Source organism: Natrix helvetica, assembly GCF_964273705.1.
Source record: "Natrix helvetica genome assembly, chromosome: 13".
NCBI classification, from domain to species: Eukaryota; Metazoa; Chordata; class Lepidosauria; order Squamata; family Natricidae; genus Natrix; species Natrix helvetica.
In genome coordinates this window covers 16,078,634-16,097,560 of record NC_138557.1, presented here as the reverse complement: position 1 = coordinate 16,097,560, position 18,927 = coordinate 16,078,634, and the positions used below count along the sequence as shown (strand labels likewise).

General features: G+C 44.9%; 1 protein-coding gene across 4 annotated transcripts in view; it reads right to left on the bottom strand.

The window, feature by feature from the left end:
• Positions 1-18,927, bottom strand: part of PKD1 (polycystin 1, transient receptor potential channel interacting) — a 184,869-nt gene that overhangs the window by 117,643 nt on the left and 48,299 nt on the right. For 3 of the 4 annotated variants that reach the window (XM_081965355.1, XM_081965352.1, XM_081965353.1), the window contains exons 2-6: positions 12,570-12,641; positions 8,640-8,711; positions 6,831-7,000; positions 3,032-3,700; positions 1,838-2,021 (exon numbers count right to left, since the gene is read on the bottom strand). In XM_081965355.1, coding sequence (XP_081821481.1) covers positions 1,838-2,021; positions 3,032-3,700; positions 6,831-7,000; positions 8,640-8,711; positions 12,570-12,641 — 1,167 coding nt within the window. Of the gene's footprint in view, positions 1-1,837; positions 2,022-3,031; positions 3,701-6,830; positions 7,001-8,639; positions 8,712-12,569; positions 12,642-14,348; positions 14,541-18,927 lie in introns of those variants that run through there. The other variant, XM_081965354.1, reaches the window with a different exon arrangement.

Here is an 18,927-nt window from a genome sequence, read left to right as displayed (position 1 = left end):
GGTAGATCCGGGAGTCAAAAGCAACCACAATGTGTGGTGACTCTGTGTGTGTGTGTGGTTTGTGTATGTAGGGGTCCCTTGGCAGTCACACGGGGTAATGGGAAACAGATTTCTCTGGTGTTGCTTTCCCACGTTTCCTCGCGGAATTGAACTGAGAGCAATGCTCCACCAATGTTTACCTCACAGGGCAGTCAGTCCCCAAAAACAAAATGGAGGTAGGGAAGGAGGTTATCGCAACTTCCCTGAGGATCGGGGATGGTTTCTGCAGCCGGCGAGCCAAACAGGAAACAGCGAATAGAAAGTCACAGGGACAATTTTTCAATTAAAGGTTGGGCAGCCATTTGTCTGGCATGGAATGAGGTCTCCTGCTTGGAATGAGGGGGTTGGACTAGAATACCTTCAAGGTCCCTTCCAGGGGATGATTCTATGACTGCCCTCCAAACAATCCAGAGCTCCAAAGCCTTATGGCCATATGTGCCACAAAAGGCTTGTTCTGGTCCCAAGGAACTTCCAAAAATTTGGACATTTAATAATAACTTCATTCTTTGCTTTAATGCATCTAAAGGAGAAAAGCTATATGCATGATTGGAGACTAATCACTGTATTTAGATGACCTAAGTAAAAAATGGCATAAAGTTAACTTTAATTTTTTTCATGTCTCTTCCACCTATCTTGGAACATCCTCTGCAAATACTCCTAGGTTGTGGGGAGTGGACCATCTTTAACGATAGACTGGCCGATGATCCCTGGTTCTCACACATGAACATTGCCTTAGAAGAAACGTCTATGCTAGGGGTCCCCAAACTTGGCAACTTTAAGACTTGTGGACTTCAACTCCCAGAATTCTGCTCTGCTGGCTGGAGAATTCTGGGAGTTGAAGTCCACAAATCTTAAAGTTGCCAACTTTAAGGACCTCTGGTCTATGGGATATTCATAGGAGAAGAGGGACAGCTTCATCCATCCTTGCCAATTCTTAACACAAATTTCTCCCAGCCCTGTTGCTTGTCTTCTCTGTCCCAGCAAAATGAGGAGGAAGTTAGGTAATATCGGAAGATTCCCATTTTAACAATCTCTCCCCTATACATCCATCAGCAAAAAATACTTGAATTCCAGTATCATCCTTTAACCAAATCCTTTTACAGAATAACAGAGTTGGAAGGGACCTTGGAGGTCTTCTAGTCCAACCCCTGCTCAGGCATACCGAAGGAGACCATATGAAATCAAACCATATACCTTACCAACCAATGGTCATGTTGTTTCCAGCAACTGCCGCTTTTCTCAATTCTAGCAGCTTTAAGACTTGTGGACTTCAACTCCCAGGATTCTCCAGCCATCCGTGCTGGCTGAGGAATTCTGGGAGTTGAAGTCCACAGGTCTTAACGTCACTAGAGTTTTGAAACAATGAATTAGACCCATGATGGCAGACCTGTGGCACATGTGCCAGAGGTGGCACGCAGAGCCCTTTCTGTGGGCACATGCGCCATCAGCAGCTGCTCTTCTGCTTTCCAGCACGCATATGTGCGCCGGTCAGCTGGGCTTCACAGGTGCTGGAGTGGCAGAAAACGGCCAAAACCCAGGCCATTTTCCGGGCCAATTTTACACTGTTTTCCAGCCCTCCAGCACCCGTGAAGACCATTACAAAAACATCCTGAAAAACGGCCTTAAAATGATCCAAAACAGCCAAAAAACAGGTATGTCTGCGCCAGCCAGCTGGTCTTTGGGTTTCCGGTGCTCCAGCACGCACACATGCACACACGTGCTCATTCCGGTTTGGACACTTGGTGCCAAAAAGGTTCGCCATCACTGAATTAGACCGACCCTGTTTTTACTAACTTACCGGGTGACGCTGGACACCAAGAAGTTCTGGATTTCGGGGCTGCTGACAAAGGCCAGGCTCCCACTGCCATGCTCTTGGCAAAGCCTCTGGGCCTCCAGCCATTCTGCTTTCTCTGCTCCGAGCCAGTAGCAGTGCCTGTTCCCAGGGAAGATCACGCTGTCCGAGGGGCAACCAGGTAAGACCACTGCACAGCAAAAAAATAAAAGGCACGAGTGAGCTTTTGGACCGTGCACAGAAGGCTCTGGTTCCTTGGAACTACCAGTCCCCTGATGATCTGGCAGAAACAACAATTTTATGTAAACCTCAAAGATTCCTCTATAAAGCCTTCCCTGCTTTTTTGCCCTCTTTTGATCCGTGGAAGGTCAAAATCATTCCAGGAAAGACAAGAGTTGAGAAGCAGATGCGCCAACCTCTCTTTTCGTAAACTCAGGTTTTAAGCTGTGCCAAAGATTCAGCAGGCCCTGAAGTCCTCATTCTCCCAGAATACTTAGCACTGGTGAAGTATAGAAATCCTGCGCCTACAAATCTGGAAGGACTGAGGGCTGCAATTCCTCAGCCCACCTGGTCTTGGGCCAGGTAGAGGGCTGCAACCCTCAGGCTCATGATACCTGATCTTGGCATTTCCACGGGTCCTCTTTGTTCCACCTCTGAGATGGCAGAAATCAGATCAAAGCAATGCAGCAAAATAGCAAAATAGAAAAGTTAAAAGACTTGGTAGCTCTGAACTAGAAGTTGCCTCTTGTATCCTAAGGTACTTTCAATTTGATTCCTATTGATTGTGGAAGGAGAATTAGAGGTTAGGAACTTTATCTTTCAGGCTCATTTTTTTTGTTCCTGACGGGCACCTGTCTCTAACCACGAGAAGAACTTCAAAAAGAAATTCTCCACGAATCAAGGTGCTTGGAGATTCGAGGCTGGGGAAGGATGGCTTACGGCAGGGGTGTCCAAACTTGGGAACTTTAAGACTTGTGGACTTCAACTCCCAGAATTCCCCAGTTCCCAAGTTTGGACACCCCTGGCTTACGGTAATTCCCTCCATATATATGAGAAGCTGCGCAAGGGGGTGGGGGAGATTCCTAAGGAAGAGTAACATTGCCCATAAGCCCAGTTGGCAGAATTCTGTGTTCAGGTCAGCTCAAAATGAAGATGTTTAGGGCCCATTCAAAGCTTCAGCAAGGTTCGCTCACTCCTTACCTCTTCCAGGCTCCTTGTCCTGCACAGTGATGTTATAGGCCACCGAGAGTCCAGTTCCTCCACGATTCCTCATATGTAACTGTAAACTTTCATTGGTCTTCAGCAAAGAGGGACACTGAAGCGCCATTTCCTCTGGGGAGGCCAGCACCTCGATTTCGGTCTTCGCGGAGATAAACCGGTTGCCGACAAAAACCGTGGCTGTGACGTTGAAGAATCCTGGCAATGTGTAGACCTGAAGGACGGTGGTCTTGGTGGTATTGAAAAGCCCCGTTCCATCCCCGAAGTCCCATTGAATGGTGCCCACCGCAACCGGAAGGTGGAGAACGAAAGGCACCTCTTGGTAAACGCCGCACAGTGTCCCCGGAGCCTCCAAGGACACCGGGAGAACAGCCGGAAAGACCCTGGAAAGCAGCGTTGGGCCCCCACAGAGGGGTCCAGCCAGGGGCCTGGCACAGAAGGGCAAACAGCCAGAGGAAACGTTGGGCTCCAGAGCAAAGCCGCAAAAGCAATCGGCTTCCTCACTGAAGCCCCCGTAGTCTTGCCCGTCGGCATAGCAAAGCGCACTGCACACTTCCTCCGTCAGGTTCGGTGGCAAATGGGAAGTGAATCGGACGACAGAGTCCCCTCCGCCTGTGATGTTGTCCGGCAGGCAGGCAACGTAATCGGCTCCTGGAAGGAGAAGCAACAGAAGCACAGCCAGGTCAGGGATCCACTCCAGCACCTTCCATCTTACACCCCCCCCCCCCGGGGATGCCCTCTACAGAGCCACGGACCCCGTAACTGGCCACGCAACCTGAGAGGGAATCCTGCTTGGGTGAAGTGGAGGGAGGTTCCCTAGGCTACGAATAGTCAATTCCACTAGTAGAGCAGATCAGGAAACCAACTCCATGAGATTGGCTGTAACACCATCAGTCTGAGGCTATTATTGTGTTATTGTGACTCAGGTCTGTACCTCCTCCTCCTCCTGCTGTGAATAAGTCTATGGAGATTCTCAATCACCCTAGACTCAATCACCCTAGACTCATGGTTGTCGCAAAGGTGCTTTTTTTCCAAAAGGAAAAGTTTCTTGTTTGGTTGATGTTGTCGTTTTCAAAGAAAAAACTAAGAAAGTCTAGTTGCCTTTTGGGAAAAAAGCACCCTTAGAGCTCCTGGGAATCAGGGAGATCCACCTGAACTGCTTCTTGGTCCTCTGGACTTTAAAAAAAGGGTTTCGTCCTCCTTTGCCTTGATAGTGATCCTTGCACACTTCTGCCAAGGTCACCCTCCACACCAGTGGTGAAATTCCATTTTTTTTACTAGCAGTTCTATGGGCGTGGCTTGGTGGGCACGGTATGGCTTGGTGGGCATGGCAGGGGAAGGATACTGCAATCCCCCCCACTCTGGGGCCACCCCCCCCCCCACTCTGGGGCCAGCCAGAAGTGGCATTTACTGGTTCTCCGAACTACTCAAAATTTCTGCTACCGGTTCTCCAGAACATGCTGGATTTCACCCCTGCTCCACACTCTCAACAACAGGGGTAACAAACACAAGGCCCGTGGACCGGATTCAGCCTGCGATGTGGTCAGATCCGGCCCACGGGGCTGTCCTGGAAAATGTAAGGGGCCAGCCCACATGGCTTCCGCCCAGTCTACCCAATGCAAAGAGGAAACATGTCAGCAGTTTGGGGAGTGGCGTCAGGCTGGCCACGCCCACTCAGTCAGTCACACTTACTCAGTCAGCCACACCCAGTGAGTGGCATCAAGATGGCCATGCCCACCCAGTTGGCCACACCCACCACACCCTGGTCAACCACAGCCCTGATGCAGCCCTCAATGAAATTGAGCTTGATACCCCTGCTATACAGGAACTTGCTGTCAGGCCTGCAGCCATCTTTTCTTGTGGATCTTTGGCCTGCCACACTTCCTATGATTCTACTATGCATTTTCTATGGTGGGAAAATGGGAGGGGGGATTGTACGGAGTTAGATGCTATGTAGCCAAAACAAAATTCCTTTCTAGAAAGCCAAGGTCATCCTTTGTCTTTGCACCTCTGCACCTGACTGGAACTGGAGGGATACAACTGCCAGCATGGCAGTGGGAGATTGGACCATGGGATGGGCTTGTGGGTGTGGGGGGGCAGGATCTTGAACTTTCAACTGGGTGGGAAAAACCAGGAAGCCTTCAGATTCGGGTTTTCCCAGATGTGCCAACATGGCTCTCTTAATCAATTGGAACTTTGAGGAATGCTTTGCCTCGGACTCTGATTTACTTTTGGGTGCTTTTGTGACCCTGATACTTGTCACATTTTGCGGTATATAGTTGGGCCAAGTCAGACGCACCAACCTCTAAGGAGCAGATCAGACCCGGATCGGGGGAGGGAAGTGCTCAGTTTGGGGGAACCCAATGAGACCAACTGGGAAAGTCCTGAACACCCACTAATGTGAGACAAATAGACACGGCTCACAAAATACAGGTATTCTCCGACTTACAACTACAATTGAGTCCAACATTTCTGCTGCTAAATGAGACATTTGTTAAGTGAAGTTTGTCCCATTCTACGACCTTCCTTGCCACAATTGTTAAGTGAATCGCTGCAGTTGTTAAGCTACTAACACGGTTGTTAAGTGAATCTGGCTTCCCCATAGACTTTGCTTGTCAGACGGTCGCAAAAGAGGATCCCATGACCCAGGGACGCTGCAACCGTCACAAATAGGAACCAGATGCCAAGCATCCCAATTTTGTTTTTTGTTTTTATTAAGAGTTTTATACAAACAGATTTCCCCCCTTTTCACACACCCCCGCCATACAATGTAAATCTCATACAAATGCTACGCCCCCCCAACCCCCCCGCAAAAATTCACATTCAAATATTATACCAAATACTTTGCCCCCTCCCCTCCCCCCATCTTAAAGTAAATTACTCGTTCACATATTGTGCCCCCTCTCCTCCCAACAAACACAATGTAAATTTCTCTTAGATTAATAATAGCACATTGATCCCATCTTCTAAGCTAATTTAACATATATAACTCTTAATATAAATTTCTCCTAAAATAACAATGTTTCGTTAATCCCATCTTCTAGTTTATTTATACATATATATTGCCCCGCCCTCCACCCTAACCCTCCCCCACCTCCCACACAAACCCACCCCCCTGACTTCCGCTGTATACCACTCTAACAATTCCAAGCATCCCATATATTATTTACTCTGATCATCTATCAATCTAAACATTCTTACCTAAAGGCTACATAGTACTTCCTAGTCTGGTATTTATTCTGTATGTAATCAATCCATTTTACCCATTCCTGTGTATAATCCACCTGTTTCTGAGCTTTCCAAGCATCCCAATTTTGGTCAGGTGACCATGGGGATGGGTGCAACGGTTGTAAGTGTGAAAAACGGTCATAAGTCACTTTTTCAGTGCTGTTGTAACTTTGAACGGTCACTAAATGAACTGCTGTAAGTCGAGAACTTCCTGTACATGAAACTTGGTGAATTAAACCATGTGGTACCCTGACACTTTTCTCTTTAAATATCCTTCTCACATTTAATCTAAAGTTACATTTCTTTCTCCTTCTTTTTCTCCTACCCTCCTCTTTTAACTTCCTTGCTTAACTGCTTATTTTTCTTCATGCTTCGCACAACGCTTTACCGAAAACCAAGAGAATATTAGGGCCAGAGGTCCATTTATGTAAAATGGTGAGCTGTATAAAACTGGGGCCCTGCTTTATGGGGCCTGAATGACTTCTGCACTTTTGCTCCCCAGTGCTTCCTGCCCCACTCCTTCCCCACATGCCCCAGCCCTTCTCTGCCTTACCGCAAGTAGCGTCACTGAAGGAGACGTTGAAAAGCGGAAGGTCGGCCAACTCCAGCGGCTGAGCGCACTGAGTCTCGGATGGACGGGACACCTTCACGTTTCTCTCTTCAACCCAACGGGGGAGCCAGGCCAGGTTGCAATCACAAAAAAACGGATTCCCACTTAAGTCTCTGAAAGACACGGGAGAAAATACAGGCTGATAATAATAATAATAATAATAATAATAATAATAATAATAATAATAATAATAATAATAATAATAATAATAAGCAGCCTCTTCTCATTCTACAATAACTATCGAAATAGCAAGTGGAAGAATGGGAGAGAAACAAACAGAGGAGGTTTTCCATACTGGCCTGCATTCCGTATTCAAGGCACCTAGCCAAGAAATAAAAACTCAACATCTTGGCCTTAGCACAACTGAATTTAGACAACTGTGACTTATTCAACAAAGTGTGGTTAAAAAAAACCACAATGTGTGACTCCAGCCAGTGCGTGAAATTACTTAACTGCTTAGAGTTCACAAATAATGAGACACGAGACAAATTGCTTACATAAATATTAAGGATGCTGAGGGCTGAACTTCGATGGCTTAAAGAGCCATGGGTGATGCAGTAGTTAGAATGCAGTACTGCAGGCTACTTCTCTGACTGCCAGCAGTTCGATCCTCACCAGCTCAAGGTTGACTCAACCTTCCGAGGTGGATAAAATGAGGACTCAGATTGTTGGGGGTTATAGGCTGACTCTGTAAACTGCATAGAGAGGGCTGTAAAGCATTGTGAAGCGGTATATAAGTCTAAGCACCATTGCTATTAAAGGGAGGTAAAACCACTTTGCAGAGGTTGTTATATTTCTTCAAGTAAGTGATGCAATCTTGTGAAGAGCATCTGCCAAGGAACAATGGTAGAAGATGACCATGGTCTTCAGTTCTCCTCTTTGGACATCTGAAAGTTTTCGTCTTGACATTGTACATAACAGGAGGCCTCACTTTGGCCTGATCCTGCTCCTGCTTATTTATTCCAATACATTTTTGTCAGTCTTAATTTAAATCAGTACTTGATAGGTGTTTGATTAGATTAGAAATGTAAAGCAATCTTGGAAAATGGCATTGGCAAGCCACTTCCATTATATTGCCAGGAAAACAACATGGATATGCTTGTGCAGGAGACTTTACTTGATATTTTGAAGGGGATAACAGTTATAATCACATTAATCCTCTTTAGAATAAGTGGGGGTTTAAACCCAGACCTGATGAAAAGTGTATTATTACAAATTTTTCATTTGATATTTATATTTAACAGCAAGCATACGAAGCCTTTCCTGTCATGTCATAATCCTGAGGAAATTCATCCCTTTAAAGCAGTGGTTCTCAACCTTCCCAATGCCCTTTAATACAGTTCCTCATGTTGTGGTGACCCCCAATCATAAAATTGGTGTCTCGGTTCCTAAGACCATCGAAAATATGTGCTTTCCAATGGTCTTAGGCGACCCCTGTGAAAGGGTCCTTTGACCCCCAAAGGGGTCCCGACCCACAGGTTGAGAACCACTGCTTTAAAGGAAACACACTGTTGTGGTCCTGATGAAAACCCACCCCCTCACACAAACAATTTTTAATCAGATATATAATATAATGGCCCAAATAAGATGCGCCTCCTGATCCTCCCCCCCCCCCCCATTTCCCCAAAGCAGGTGAAAATGGATGCAGGAAAAAACTAATTAAGGAATTTAGAAATCCAGAATCCTAAGGCCGCATCCCAAGGGAGTGAGAACATTTTTAAAAATATAAGATAGTTCAGCGTGTTGACTTACATTTCAGTTAAATTAAATAAATTATCAAATACTCCATCTTCTATCGAAGAAATCTTGTTGTTGCTTAAATCTCTGCAAAAAGAGAGAAAAGGGCATGAGCACAAATGAACACACTTTTCCTTCTCTCCCTCCACCGCCTAAACCTCAGGTACAGAGCATTTTTCATCGGAAAAGGGACAGAATAGAGATCACCAGGCAGACAAAAACTGAGCTGTTACATCTCAAAAAAAGAAAAAGATTACAAGTTTTTATGTTCCAGGAATGACAGCTGTGCACGGCCCTAAACTGAACCGGTGCTGCAGCTGTGCAGAGGAGGGAATCTTCCTCCTCACACTGTTTACTTACAACATACACCAGCACAACAGGCTCTCACAATTGTGTGGCCTCTTCCAGTTTAGCTTAGCATGTTTCTACTGTCAAAGAAGCTTCAGTGTTTTATAGTTTACTCCCTAAACCAAGATTAAAGCAAGTTAAGGCTTAGAATCAGAATCAGAATAGAGCTGAAAGGGATCTTGGAGGTCTTCTAGTCCAGCTCCCTGCTCAAGCAGAAGATCCTACACCATTTCAGACTAATGGTTGTCCAATCTCTTCTTGAAAACCTCCAGTGATGGAACACTCACAACTTCTGGAGGCAAGTTGTTTTGCTTATTATTGTCCTCACTCTTAGGAAGTTTCTCCTCAATTAGCATGACTGAAATTATCTGACCTGTTAGATCTTAATGTCCACGTAGAGCCAACTCTTCTGTGGCACAATAGGCTTGGTTCACACTTGTCAGAAGGAATCCTTTTCTGGTGTTGTCTTAAGTCAACATTTCCCAATGAAAAGGCTGGGAAATTCTAGGAGTTGAAGTCCACAAGTCTTAAAGTTCCCAAGTTTGGACACCCCTGGATTAAAGGCTCAGCCATTGTCGGAAAAGAGAATCTGGGCTTGGAAACAGGATGGATTTACATTAGGAATTCAGCTCTGAAATCCCACATTTGGGTCATGTTTATTTTTTCCCCAGGACATCTATATTATGGCTTAACACAACACTGGGGATAATTGCATTGTTTGCTTTATCTGTTGGTTGTTGCTTTCATTTTATATATTCATTTCAAAGGTTCACTGTATATAGTAGTCTTATATCGAACTCTGGACTGGCCTTTGGTGGTAATAATATTTTTTTACTTGTTTGTTTGATCTTGGTTTAGCCTGAAGTGTCAATCTACCTATTGTGACTTATTGCAATAGTTCTCAATCTGTGGTCTGTGGACCCGGGGGGAGGGGGGGCACAATGTCATCACAAGGGTTCTGCGAAGGCTTGAAGAAATGTTATGATTTAAATCTTGAGTTAAGTCTTGGGGATCCGTGGTCTTGGGGATCCATGGTCTGTGGCCACAAAAGATATTTAAAGGGATCCCAGGGTGAAGAAAAGATTGAGAAACACTATTGTGTTTCCCCGAAAAATAAGACAGGGTCTTATTTTGTTTTGACCCCTGAAATAAGCGCGTGGCCTTATTTTCGAGGAGGTCTTATTTATTTTTGAGGTGCAGGAGGTGGCGAGTGTGGTCGCCTCACGGCTGCTGCTGTGTTGCAATATTTTCGGGGGAGGACTTATTTTAGCGCATGCGCGCAAAAGCCCGATTGGTCTTATTTTCGGGGAAGCAGGGTAGCTGATTGGATTGCGCCTACTAAGCCACTACGGTTTGTTCAGCAAGTCACAATTTAAAATTGTAGTTTTCCTAACCCAGCTTCTGTCATCACTGAAACATCTTTCTCATTGCATCTTGTTCACACTTTACGGTCTTGTTTTTGCATTGTTTCTAAATTCTCCATCAAATTTGCAGCCATAGAAATTAAGCCAATGTTTTCTCAAAATTTCTCAAGGACGACTCCTAATGGGAGGGCTTTTCCCACAAGCTTTTCCCTTGGGATAGCTGCAGCTTTGTGGACAGGACATTCCCATCAGCACATATCACATGGTACCTTGCTCCCTGCACATGCTTCCAAAATTCCCTTCGTCTTAGAAAGACATTTCAAAAGCCAGCTCAGTTCCTGTAGGGAAAAAACGATGCCAGAATTCTTTGCCTGACTCTTGTAGTGTGTGCTAACCTTCTAAAAAGTCGTTTCCAATACCTGCTTCAACTTGTTTTGCTAAAGGAAGATTCTCAAGATCAGGAACATGGGATATTGGGCGCATGTGGGATTTGATTAAAACAGGCTACAATGGCGTATCAAACACTCTTTACTTTGAATAAGTGTATAAAGGTACATAATTGGGAGACAGTGAGTTCTAGTCCTGTCTTAGGCCATGGAGGACGGCTGGGTGACTGTGGGCAAGTCCCTTCCTCTCAGCCCAATCCACCTCAAAGGGTTGTTGTTCTGGGGAAAGTACAAGGAAGATACGTTGGCTGCCTAAAATTAAAAAATCCCAAGGCGGTGAAATCCTCATCAGTCAATTGCAAAAGGCAGCTTGACTCAGAACAGCTTACGTCCTTTGTGTTTATACCTTTAACACCATTAAACCTCCACATCTGCCTATCCCAGGTCCTTGGGAAGGACTCGGTAGGTGGATAAAAATGTCAAGTCCAATCTAAATATGTGGTAGACTGTAAGACTAACAACAACAACAACAACAACAATGATGATAAGCCACTATATGGAACTCTTCATTGCTCTTTTTAACACTAGAGCTCTCATCTTCTTTTTAACATTAGAGCAGTGATGGTGAACTTTGTTGGTTTTTTGGCATGACAAAAATAGGAGTAAGAGTAGGATGGAAGGGGAGAGGAGGGCAGCGCAGGGGAGAGGATGGAAGGGAAGGGGAGAGGAGAGGATGGGAGGGTAGGGGAGGAGAGGAGAGGAGAGGGGATAGAAGTGGATAGGAGGAGAGAGGATGTAAGGAAGGGGAGAGAATGGGAGGGAAGGGGAGGGGAGGGAAGGGGAGGAGAGGAGAGGGGATGGAAGTGGAGAGGAGGAGAGAGGATGGAAGGGAAGGGGAGAGGATGGGAGGGAAGGGGAGAGAATGGGAGGGAAGGGGAGAGGATGGAAGGGGAGAGGATGGAAGGGGGAGAGGATGGAAGGGGAGAGGATGGATTAGACACCAAAGGAATTTGTCTCTAGTGCATAAACTTTTAGTGTACATAAATTCAGAAAATGCCAAATGATTCTGCTGGTGTATCACCTCCCCTCCTCCAGGAGAAGAGAAACAACTTTCTATCTCCCTGCTCCACAACTATCCCAGCCTGAACAGCAGCACCCAAGGCTGAGCCTGAAGGAGAGGTCCAGGTCTAGATTTCAATGCCTCTCAAAAAGGCCACCCCATACTACTGGGGAAGAAGGCAATTGCCCCCCCCCCAAGCCCAGGGCTACATAAGGTCCGTCCTGTCCTCTCCCCTTCCTCCTCCCCTGTGGGCCCACCTGAGGCTGCCGTGTTCTTGAAGCAGTTTCTCTCCCTTGGCCTCCGCAGCCTCTCAAGACTGAACGAAAGCAGGTCCCATCCTCACGTGACTCTGGAAGCTCCAGAGACCGAGAGGCACCCCATTCCTGTATGCCCTCCACGGCCTCAGGAAAGTGCCTAAGAACAGGGTGTACGTTCAAGAATAATTGATGTCGGGTGTTGTTGAACGTTGCTGTGTCACCCAATATGTCGTGGCATGCCACCTTTGACATACGTCACGGCTACGCCATCACCGCTTTAGAGCAGGGCTTCCCCAATCTCGGCGGCTCTCAGACGCCTAGACTTCAACTCCCAGAATTCCCCGGCCAAGATGCGATCTCATCAGCCACCGTCTCCATTCAAGTCATTCCACTGGAATTGAGGACTAGAAGCTCCTTTAATCAAAACCCCCGGCTGAGGTTCCCCGAGTACAATATAAATGTTCCTCTTCAGCAGAATTATGCAGAATTATTTGCAGTGCTGTGAAACAGGAGGTCTCAGAAATACTTACAGTTTTGCCAGAGAAGTCAAGTGCAGGAACACTTCAGCGTTTAAGGTGCTGATCTTGTTATTGGAAAGATTCCTGGGGAGAAAATGAGCAGATTAAGCTTGTTACCATCCGCAATTATGCTTATCTCCAGACTCGGAACAAGGGGCCGGAAAACATGGATTTGCTCAGCCCAATTGACATGTTTCAGCTACCAATTACTCCATGTCCTTCTAATACTAGATTATCCACGGGGAGAAATCAGCCGCCATATTCATAAAAAGAGCCCACAATATTTCACTGATAAAGTGCATTCAGGAGGGATAAATAAATATAATGGGTTGTGTTGAGAACACAAAACAACAGTTATTTGAGGAAAGTTACATGAAAATCCATTTTTTTAAAACCATTTCTTGAAGCCAAACAAATCCCACTCTCTTTAAAGTAGTCTCTGTGGGACTACTGACAGACCGACTATAAATAGGAAAGCAGAACCTTTCCATGTTAAAAAGGAAGAATGAAAAGCAAGCAATTCTCTGTTCCTGCATTAGCAAATATTTGTGCTAGTTTCCATTCTCTGCCAAAATGTCCCCCTTGCTTTAAAAGCCTTTTATCTTCTTCAAACAGGCTTTAAGGACTAGGCTATTTCCATTTCCTTTTTAATTGTAGCCGTAACTCCTACTTGTGCTTTTAATTATCCTAGATATTTATTAGATAGATGATAGATAGATAGATAGATAGATAGATAGATAGATAGATAGATAGATAGATAGACAGACAGACAGACAGACAGACAGACAGACAGACAGACAGGATAGATATAGTAGGTGGGTGGGTGGATATAGATAGATAGATAGATAGATAGATAGATGATAGATAGATAGATAGATAGATAGATAGATAGATAGATAGATAGATAGATAGATAGATAGATAGATGATAGAGATAAGATAGATAGAGTAGGTGGGTGGATGGGTATAGGAAGGAGATAGATGATAGATAGATAGATGATAGATAGATAGATAGATAGATAGATAGATAGATAGATAGATAGATAGATAGATGATGGATGGATGGATGGATGGATGGATGGATAGATGATAGATAGATAGATAGATAGATAGATAGATAGATAGATAGATAGTATAGATATTAAAAGTTGTTATTATAATACTGCTATTTTGTTTAATGGCGTACATGTGGGATTGTATCAGTAAATTTTCACATCCAGTTTTATTGTACTCTACAGAAGCAAAGATTAATTACAAGTATAATCAACATTCAATTTGGTAGCTAACAGAGTTTGTGCTAATTCCTCTGCTGGCTGAACCACAGTCAGTTCCCCAAACAATCCTCATTGCTCATTTCAGAAAACAATTATGAAAAAAAGGCAATTTTTTCTCCCACTGAAACCAAATTAAAACTTTTAGGATAAATAAGATTTGTCAAAATAGACAGGTTTGTAGGCAAGGAAATTGTGGCCTATTTAAGAGATGTACAAGTGTTGCAGCCTCTTCTGAAAAGTGAGTGTTCCACTATGTTTAATGTTTGCCTCCAGCCAAAACAGATCCTGTGCATAAATGTTGCGCTTTTCATGTGCAAAGAAGCAAAGACTCCTGAAGAAAAGCCATGCCTCTGCCGGGTGGTGGGTGGAAAACTCTTGGCCAGAAGCCCCCCAGAAGGCGCCCAGCTCAATGCCCTTCCCTCCCACTCCCAGCCAATTTGCTCGGTGGGACCAAGACCAACGAAATGCCACTCAAAGCTCTCTGGCTGCAGCCTCCTTGTTTTTCTACCTCCAAGTACATTTTCCTTGGCTCTGGGACATGGCTCTGGCTCCTCCCGTGTGTCACTAAGAAGGGTTCTCTGTCTTCTGCCCCAAGGGCGGAGGGGCTTCCTCTACATCAGGAGTCTCCAAACTTGGCCACTTTTAAGACTTGTGGACTTCAACTCCCAGAGTTCCTTAGCTGGCTTGCTGAACCAACTTGTGGACCAGTTGAAGTTCACAAGTCTTAAAGTGGCCAAGCGTTGCTGGTTGAGGAACTCTGGGAGTTGAAGTCCACAAGTCTTAAAGTTGCAAAGGTTGGAGACCCCTGCTCTAAGGGACATCATCCTGCTGCATCCTTCAGTCTGTCTGGGGAGGGGGGCAGCTAGATTTTCTTAAAGGCCAACTCTTACACACACACACACCCCAGGAGTACAATGTAGACAGGAAAAGATGCTAAGGAAAACATCCCAACCCTGGAAAGGCTTGGCTCATGGGGGGCAACAACAGGGGAGGGGGGCAAAAAAATGGTTGCCATTTTTATCTGCATGGCAACATAAAGTGGGGGGGGGGCTTCAACCACATGATTGCAGCTGTCATTTTCCTTTTATATGCATATACACAAAACTGCAAACGCCCCTTGTTGTTTTGGGGTTGGGTACTTTTGTTTATAAACTATGGCTTAGGTTAAAGCATTTTATATGAATTTAACCAATTGGGGTCTGTTTTTCAAGACAGCCTAGTATGGTGTGTGAAGCCCCTCTACACGTTTGCGCCGGTGTGTTTGAAGCATCTTTGGAGAAAAATCTAGTTCAGCCACCACCGTAGGGGTGGGTTCCTACCGGTTTGGACCAGTTCAGGCGAACTGGTAGTGGTTGGGCGGCCTGGATCACCTGGAACCGGCAGCGACCCAGGCCTGCCACGCCCCTGAACCGGTTCTCCAAGCAGCGCCATAAGTGGCGCCATCTTGTTTTTCGGTTCTACCAGGGATGGACTTTCCCTGGCAGTCGGGGTAGTTTCAGTTCCACTGTCACGGGGTTAATTATCCACACAATGGGGAATGGGCCTAGTCAGACCCAGTTTTCAACAGGGGACCTTCAATTTCAGGTATTTGGTTGACAGGTGCACCCTCTCCCCCACCTGGGATGGCTTCTGTGGAGGCCATTTCCTGTTGGCTTGTACTTTGTGGGTTTCTGCTGCTTTTCTCAAGGCTACTTTTACAGATCCCCACACCCCCTGGAAGGTTTCTATCCAATCTTTTGGAACGTTTTTTATTGCACGGCGCACCCATGAGCAAACCGGCAGTAGTGGCTGCCGGAACCCACCCCTGCACCACAGCCCAGGTTCACACAACACACCAGACCCCAAAACCAAATTCACAAGTGCAACAGTGGAGTTCATCAAACCTACGAAGCCAAAACCTTATGATGATTTAGTGCAATCTACGAACTCAATCACCACATCTCCCCCATTTATTGGGGGAATTCAGTCCTCTGAAGTTTTAGTTTGCGTATCTGTCACTTTCTCACCCAGAGTTTTCAGAGGGTGGGGGCTGCAATGAATTTGCCCCCATCAGACAATCAGAATGGCACTCCCATTCTCCCCATACTCTTTTAGGGCTCGGGCACGACATCATAAAGTCCATCTAAAGCCCTGTGTCAATTTAACCAAAATAATTACAGTATAAGACAATATTTATTTTCAGCAATGCTTGAACCAATTTCTCAAACATGGAGTTAGGAGTTGATTTGCTTCAAAGATCATCTTTAGATTCTCTCTTTTTTGTTTGCTCTGCTTATTATTTTTGTGGTTGTGTTGCTCCTTTAATGCTGTTGTGTGTGCTTCTACTTTTTAAAAGTATCTCAAAGGTGCTTTTTCCGGAGGCAACTGGACTTTGTTTTTTCTTTGAAGATGTTTCACTTCTCATCCATGAAGCTTATTCAGCTCTGAATAAGGATAGTGGGGAATGGAAGGATTTATGCTCCTTGCCTCCTGAAAAAGCACCTTTGGGACAACCATGACCTGGATGACTGAAAATCTCTACAGACCTTTTTAAAAGTAGTTAAAAATTCTGGCTTTGGGAACTTTTGCTTCCCTATCTCTTCCTACTGGAGGCCATTCTCTCTGTTCCTTGTAAGCCCTTGCCATAGGAGAGTGGCCTCCTCTGCAGGAAAGTCTCCACCAGCTGCATGGTGGGCAAATGACGGCATTGAGAGTGCCAGAAAGAAAAAGGGGTTTTCACCCACAGAGACCGATGCCCCCTCCCACAGCACGTTCCTGAGTCCGGGCTGAGAGAGTCATAAAGGGGCAAGAGGGCAGATCAAAGCATTGCTGGGGCAATGTGCTCTGCGCAAGGACCAGCCTCAGAAGCTCATTCATCGTGCATGATTCTCCTCCAAGCACAGCAGAAGGGGTACTCCTGGGAGCCCATTAAAAAGCCAGTGCTCTCCTGCCAAGGGTGATGTCATGTTCCCATGATGTCATTCTGCACAGAGAGAAGCGGGTAGACGGGAGTCTTGCGCTCCCCATGGCGTTTCTGATGTGTGGCCTGCAACCAGAGCCTTAATGGAGAAAGCATCTGTGCACATTGAGACTGCAGCGAGTCACAATTTTGCAAAGAGATCAATGATTCAGGGGTTAATGCCAAGTAGTTAGGGCTGATTTTGGCCCTTATAAGCCCCCTCCTGGCTTTATCTATCCTTCCCCCCACCCCTTTACTCAACACAAAAGACACACCTAAGAGGCATCTCTGTTTCACTGTCTTTCTCGCAGAAAGAAGGTTGCTGAATATTGTTTTACAGCTGATTTTACTGTAATTTTATCCACCTGGATTTCATTATAATAAATCTGTACAGCACCCGTTGACCTAAACATAACAGCTACTGAACACCTGAACAGGTTTGAGCTGATCAGGTTATCCTCCAGCCAGGGGTGCTTGCTGAAATCTTGACCAACCCAATATTTCATTATGACATTGTTCTAGTATCCTAAATGTTCTTTTAAATGTCACGCTCTCAAAGCCAGACGTTCTTCTGTTTTTAATCCCTCCTCTGTCTTTGGATCACGTCTACAATCAACTTATAGAGTGGGGACTGTAACCAAATCAATCAATTGTTGCATAAACAGGGATGTCTGAAGGGGAGTCAAAAAGAAAGTCAAGATGATGACCACAATAATGCCATCAAAATCCTACTTTGTTTTACATGGTTAAGCAAAATATCAATTAATGGATAAATAAACACACAACATTTCATATGCGATAAGATTTGATTGCTGCCATAAATAACTTTTGCAATGACAGCTTAACAAGGCATTTTAATTACAGTAGCAATCTATCTTCATTTTTCTTTAATTTCTTAGTTTGCAAAAAATAGCAACCAGTGTTTGTTTTTGTTATTTAGTTTTCATGGTCCAAATGCCATGGCAATTAAAATATTTATTAGAACAGACAGTAAAACACTTACTGAATGAATAATGTTTGCAATTTTCTGCAGAGGAGAAGGCAACATCCACACAAAATAACCCAAAGTAACCCTATTTTTAAGCAATTGGTATTTATGGCAATTTTAGAGAAATGCAGCGTGACAAATTCTATTCCCCCCAAGTTGCAGTCCCTCTCCTGCCAGTTGCTCGTTCAGTCCTGCAGAAAAGCCCCCTGCCCCATTTGTAAATAGGAGGCCTGGCAAGCCAGAGGGTTGATTAGGCTGTTACTATGACAAACACATTCACATCACAAGTGCAGAGAGAGAGACACTGCAAAGCAACCGTGTCCGCCTTACAAGATTGTTGACTCTCATCTATTTCTCTTCCCAGGGAATTAAGGCAAGCAAGAACAAAGAATATCTCCGGTTTGCCTTTTTTTGTGTGGAGGCCAGTTGCAGTTAATGCGATGATTTTTCATCGCCCTTTCCTCCCCCCCCCCCCCCCACCGAGTGGTAGTAAAGCCACCTTGGCACATTGAAGGCATCTTGCATGCTGCCCACGGAAATGAAAACAAAATATATGGTTATAAATCCAGAGAGAAAACCTTAAGGCAGGGGTGTCCAAACTTGGGAACTTTAAGACTTGTGGACTTCAACTCCCAGAATTCCCCAGGCTGGGGAATTCTGGGAGTTGAAGTCCACAAGTCTTAAAGTTCCCAAGTTTGGACACCCCTGCCTTAAGGAAACGCTTGGCAGAGTTAGCCACCTCTTCAAATAGCACTCTTGAGCTACCTCCACGCAGAAACAATTCCTTCAGCGCTCACCACATATTGAAAATGTCCCTTTATTTATATTACTTAATATACGTATGCCGCCTTCTCAATTTTGCCTTTTCTCACTGCCAGAACAGGGATAGAAGCATGGAAAAAGAGAGGAAGAATTGGTAAACAGGAGGATGTAACCTTAGATTAAATGTTCGTTTGGATAGGAATCTTGAATTCTTTATTGTACCTGATTCTGGATTGTTATTTTTTTGTTTCTGGATTTATTTATTTTTTGCTTCTTTTTCATCTTCTCCCTTTTTTTCTGAACTTTTTTTCCCTTTTCTTTTTTGCATTCGATCATAAAGGCAATCATTTCTGCCATCTTTATTCTTTTTCTTTTTCTCTTATTTCCTTCTTTCTAAATGCTTTAACAC